This window comes from Trachypithecus francoisi, unplaced genomic scaffold (assembly GCF_009764315.1).
Source record: "Trachypithecus francoisi isolate TF-2019V2 unplaced genomic scaffold, Tfra_2.0 Lachesis_group2, whole genome shotgun sequence".
Lineage (NCBI taxonomy): Eukaryota > Metazoa > Chordata > Mammalia > Primates > Cercopithecidae > Trachypithecus > Trachypithecus francoisi.
This window is the reverse complement of record NW_022681465.1, coordinates 45,754,917-45,761,062: the sequence shown is the minus strand read 5'-3', so window position 1 is coordinate 45,761,062 and position 6,146 is coordinate 45,754,917. Positions and strand designations below refer to the sequence as shown.

Sequence of the window (6,146 nt, the reverse complement as noted above, 5' to 3'; positions counted from 1 at the left end):
CCATGCAAAAGTAGAATAGTATAATGAGCCCACATGGATCTATCATTCAGCTTCAACAATTATCAACTCACAATTTTGTTTTATCTATACCCCCAATGCTTTCCCAACTCCTCTCCCCCTTTGAATAATTCTGAAGTAAATCCCAGACCAGACATTACATTATTGTTTTTGGTATAGTTGTCTAAAAAATACGTACTGTTTATTTTTGTATAACCATAATATCTTTATCTTGCCTTAAAAAATTAACAAGAATTCCTTTTAATCTTCATGAAAATAATACTCTATTAAAACATCAAATAGTATTACAAGACTAATAACAATGGCAAAAATGAAAAACCAGCAACTCTTTGCCTTATTTCTGCCTACTCATAAATCTTACTTTCCAGAAGAAATCAGTTTAGAGTCATTAAGACATTTCTTCACATTTTAAGATATTTAGTTTTCTTGCACTTTATGGTTTATGTTTTTAAAGGTTATGTGTTGATATCCTATTGTAGTAGATGTAAATTTAGCACTCATGTGACAGCGCTCCCTACTATTTTCCCCAGAGTTACATAAAAATTTCTAGTTATGTCAGTGTTTGATATATACTTTTTTGCTATGTACAGTTTTCAAAACTTATTTTTTTTTTTTTTGAGGCGGTGTCTCGCTCTGTCGCCCGGACTGGAGTGCAGTGGCCGGATCTCAGCTCACTGCAAGCTCCGCCTCCCGGGTTCACGCCATTCTCCTGCCTCAGCCTCCCGAGCAGCTGGGACTACAGGCGCCCGCCACCTCGCCCAGCTAGTTTTTTTTTTTTTTTTTGTATTTTTAGTAGAGATGGGGTTTCACCGTGTTAGCCAGGATGGTCTCGATCTCCTGACCTCGTGATCCGCCCGTCTCGGCCTCCCAAAGTGCTGGGATTACAGGCTTGAGCCACCGCGCCCGGCCCAAAACTTATTATTGAAAATTTCAAATATATGTAAGAGAATGTAATGTAATAAATCCCATGTATCTGTCATCCAGTTAATATTTACAACTGCATAGCTAATTTGTTTCTTCTTTGTTGCACTTTTTTTTTTTTTTTCCTGAAACAGGGTCTCACTCTGGAGTGAGTCCTGGATTGCAGTGGCACGATCACAGCTCACTGCAGCCTCGACCTCTAGCCTACTGAGTAGTTGGACCACAGGTATGTGTCACTATGCCCAGCTAATTTTTATTTTTATTATTTTTTTGAAGGAAAATTTGTATTTTAATTATTTTTATGTACAGAAAACTCAACAGTGTACATTTAACCCAGCTTAGTGGCAAGTTCTTTAGCCTTTGCCTTTTCGAGCTTGGCGATACGAGCCACAGACTTGGGACCTAGGACATTGCCGCCCCAGTGACGGCGGATCTCATCGTATCTGTCGTTGTAATTGGCCCTGATAGCTTCCACCAGCTTAGCCAAAGTACCTTTGTCTTCCGAGTTCACCTGTGTGAAGGCGACAGTGGTGCAGGTCTTCCTGTGGACTAGACAGCCCAGTCTGGCCTTCCCCTTGATAATGCAGTAAGGGACCCCCATTTTACGACACAGGGCAGGCAAGAAGGCAACCAGCTCGATGGGATCCATGTCGTGTGCAGTTACCACCAGCGGAGCTTTCTTGTTCTCCACCAAGGTGGTGACGGTGTTAACTCCTGCTCGAAGGACAGGTGGTCTCTTAGTGGAGACATCCCCTTAGCCAGCAGCTTTCTTCTCGGCCCGGGCCAACAGCCTCTGCTGCTTCTCTTGCTTTGTCTCTGGTCTGTACTTATGGGCCAGCTTAAGCAGCTGAGTAGCTGTTTGGCGGTCTAGGGCCTGGGTGAACTGGTTAATAATAGGAGGCACTTTCAGCCGCTTATAGAGGATGGCTCTCTGCCGCTGCAACCTGATATAGCGAGGCCATTTCACAAAGCGGGTGAGGTCTCTTTTGGGCTGGATGTCCTGTCCAATGCCAAAATTCTTAGGTCTTTTCTCAAACAGGGGATTCACCACTTTCTTGGCCTCCTGCTTTTTCACGACAGCAGGGGCCGGAGCCACCTTCTTTCCCTTGGCCTTCTTTCCTTTCAGCATCTTGGGCAGCGGGAGGAGAGAGGAAAAAAGCTTTTTTTTTTTTTTTTTTTGTAGAGATGAGGTTTTGCTATGTTGCCCAGGCTGGTGTTGAACTCCTGGGCTCAAACTAACCTCCAGCCTGGGCCTCCCAAAGTGCTGGGATTACAGGCATGAGCCATGGAGCCAGTCTGTTATACCCATATTTTGTAGCAAATCCCAGAAAGATATCCTTTCATTTGTAAACAATTTAATATGTATCTCCAAAATGACTTTTTTTTCAAAAGTGTAATAGTTTTACCATGACTAAAAAACACACAAAAAAATACATTTGTAATAGTCTCAAATGATCAAGTCAGCATTGGCATTTCTCCACGTTTAATTTCTTTATTTCTTTTTCCTCTGCCTCCTCCTCTTCTTTTGTTGTTATACTGGTTTGTTTGAATCAGGATCTTCTAAACACTATCTAAACCTGCAAGATTTGCATTCCATTTAAATGTTTCTTAAGGCTTTAAAACTACATAGGTTCCTGGCCGGGTGCGGTGGCTCACACCTGTAATCCTAGCACTTTGGGAGGCCGAGGCGGGCGGATCACGAGGTCAGGAGATCAAGACCATCCTGGCTAACACGGTGAAACCCCGTCTCTACTAAAAAAAAATACAAAAAATTAGCTGGGCGTGGTGGCAGGTGCCTGTAGTCCCAGCTACTCGGGAGGCTGAGGCAGGAGAATGGCATGATCCCGGGAGGCGGAGCTTGCAGTGAGCCGACTTTGCGCCACTGCACTCCAGCCTGGGTGACAGAGTAAGACTCTTGTCTCAAAAAAAAAAAACCAAAAAACAAAAAACAAAAAAACTACATAGGTTCCTTTTTCCTCTGTCCTTTTTTTCCTCTAGTTTATTTGTTGAAGAAACCATTATGTTTATCTTATAGTTTTCCACATTATGAACTTCGCTGATTACACTGATGATGCCATTTAACATGTTACTCTATGCTTTATGTTTTCTATAAACTGGCATTTAAGTCTAGAGGCTCAAATCTAAGTATTAACCCTTTGTGGCATAAGCTGAAAATAATCTTTTCCAGTTTGTTATTTATATTTTTGCTTTGTTTATGGTCTTTTTATCATGCAAAATTAAAAAAAAAATGTATGCAAGTGTGTCCATTTTTTATTTTATTGCTAGTATTTGGAATAAGGATCAGAAAAAATTTTCATATCCACAAGTTATACAGGAGTTTGCTTCTGTTTTTTCTGAAACATATATAGTTTTATTATTTTATATTTACATCTCTTGAGAAGAATGAATCTGATTTTATCTTTTTCCATTTCACTGCTACCCCAAGACCACATATTGAAAAATTTACGTTTTCTTTTGCTAATTTAAGGTACCACCTTTATTGTACACTAATCAATATAATAATTGTATCTATTTATAAAGTTTTACATTTTGTTTGATCAGTTCTGTTCATACGACAATACCGTAATGTTTTAATTTTACAGAATTTGTAATATGATAGGACAGGACCCCTTTTATTTATTCTTCCTTAGCGTGGTGTTTCTGGCTATTTTGTTTGTTTGGTGTTTGTTTGTTTGAGACGGAGTTTCGCTCTTGTTGCCCAGGCTGGAGTGCAGTGGCGCAATCTCGACTCACCACAACCTCCTCCTCCTGGGTTCAAGCGATTCTCCTGTCACAGCCTCCCGAGTAGCTGGACTACAGGCGCCCGCCACCTCGCCCGGCTAGTTTTTGTATTTTTAGTAGAGACGGGGTTTCACTGTGTTAGCCAGGATGGTCTCGATCTCCTGACCTCGTGATCCGCCCGTCTCGGCCTCCCAAAGTGCTGGGATTACAGGCTTGAGCCACCGCGCCCGGCCATATTGCTAGTATTTGGAATAAGGATCAGAAAAAATTTTCATATCCACAAGTTATACAGGAGTTTGCTTCTGTTTTTTCTGAAACATATATAGTTTTATTATTTTATATTTACATCTCTTGAGAAGAATGAATCTGATTTTATCTTTTTCCATTTCACTGCTACCCCAAGACCACATATTGAAAAATTTACGTTTTCTTTTGCTAATTTAAGGTACCACCTTTATTGTACACTAATCAATATAATAATTGTATCTATTTATAAAGTTTTACATTTTGTTTGATCAGTTCTGTTCATACGACAATACCGTAATGTTTTAATTTTACAGAATTTGTAATATGATAGGACAGGACCCCTTTTATTTATTCTTCCTTAGCGTGGTGTTTCTGGCTATTTTGTTTGTTTGGTGTTTGTTTGTTTGAGACGGAGTTTCGCTCTTGTTGCCCAGGCTGGAGTGCAGTGGCGCAATCTCGACTCACCACAACCTCCTCCTCCTGGGTTCAAGCGATTCTCCTGTCACAGCCTCCCGAGTAGCTGGGACTACAGGTGCACACCACCACACCACGCTAATTTCTGTATTTTTAGTAGAGACAGGGTTTCACCATGTTGGTCAGGCTGGTCTCGAACTCCTGACCTCAGGTGCTCCACCCACCTCGGCCTCCCAAAGTGCTGGGATTACAGGCGTGAGCCACCGCACCCAGCCTGTTTTGCTTTTTTTGAGAGGGAGTGTCACTCTGAAGTCCAGGCTGGAGTGCGGTGGCACCATCTTGGCTCACTGCAACCCCTGCCTCCCGAGATCAAGCGATTCTCTTGTCTCAGCCTGTCAAGTAGCTGGGATTACAGGCGCGCACCACCATGCCCCGCTAATTTTTGTATTTTTGGTAGAGATGGGGTTTCATCACATTGGCCAGGCTGGTCTCGAACTCCTGACCTCAAGTGATCCACCAGCTTTGGCCTCCCAAAGTGCTGGGATTACAGGCGCCAGCCACTGCACCTGGCCATTTTTCTGGCTATTTTTACTTGCTTGTTTTTCCTAAAGATCTTTATAATTAACTTGTTACGGTCTAGAAAAAAAAAATGGTAGGAATTTTATGGTGTCATGTCAAATTTATAAAGTAACTTGGGAAAGATTGATATCTTTATAATATAGAATCATCCTTGTCTAAAACTATGAAGAGTATGAAATTTTGCCCTATTTACAAGCTAACTAGTAAGCCATGGATGCTGGTAGAAAACATGAAATGTCTGGGTCGGAGACAAAGGATTTCATTACAGCAATGTTAGTAGCTAGGGTATTAGAATGTGCTTGCACTATTTTCCCAAATTCCAGTTGCCACAAGGTGATGTGAAGAGGGCAAGGTGACACTGGCACAAGTAGGGAGTTGCTAAAAAGGAAAAATACATATATAAGCTTAGGAAACCCAGTGTTTTTATACTGGACATTAAGAAAATACACCCTTTGCTCTGGAGGGAGACACCATCTGTATTTTTGAAAACTATTCACTATACAGATATCTTTGAAACTATGAATTTTTTTCCCATTTTTATTTTAGAGACAGGGTCTCACTATGTTGCCCAGACTGGCCTGAACTCCTGAGCTAAAGGGATCCTCTTCCCCTCAACCTCCTAAGTAGCTGGGACTTCAAGTGCTTACCACCATGCCTAGCTAAAAAATTGATTTAAAAAATTTTTTTAGGCTGGGCACAGTGGTTCATGCCTGTAATCCCAGCACTTTGGGAGGCCAGAGCAGGCATATCACCTGAGCTCAGGGGTTTGAGACCACCCTGGGCAACATGGTGAAATCCTGTCTCTACTAAAATACAAAAAATTAGCTGGGTGTGGTGGCACATACCTGTAGTCCCAGCTACTTGGGAGGCTGAGGCACGAGAATTGCTTGAGCCCTGGAGGCAGGGGTTGCAGTGAGCCAAGATCGTACCACTGTACTCCAGCTTGGGCTACAGAGTGAGACTCCATCTAAAAAAAAATTAAAAATAAAAAAATAATAATAATAAAAATTGAGGTAGGGTCTCATTGTGTCACCCAAGCTGGAGTACAGTAGTGCAATCACAGCTCACTGAAGCCTCAACTTCCCCCAGCCCAGATGATTCTCCCACCTCAGCCTCCCAAGTGGCTGGCACTGCAGGCATGTGCCACACACCCAGCTAATTTTTTTGCAGAGATAGGGTTTCGCCATGTGCCCAGGTTGGTCTCAAACTTCTAAATTCAAGCAATC

The 6,146-nt window shown here is 42.0% G+C and overlaps 1 protein-coding gene across 1 annotated transcript; it reads right to left on the bottom strand.

Annotated features, from left to right (window-relative positions):
- Nucleotides 1–1,204: 1,204 nt before the first annotated feature.
- On the bottom strand, nt 1,205–2,092 carry LOC117064930 (60S ribosomal protein L7a-like). The gene has a single exon (XM_033179157.1). The coding sequence runs from the start codon at nt 2,066–2,068 to the stop codon at nt 1,694–1,696; it is 375 nt and encodes a 124-aa protein (XP_033035048.1). The 5' UTR covers nt 2,069–2,092; the 3' UTR covers nt 1,205–1,693.
- Between the last annotated feature and the right edge of the window lie 4,054 nt (nt 2,093–6,146).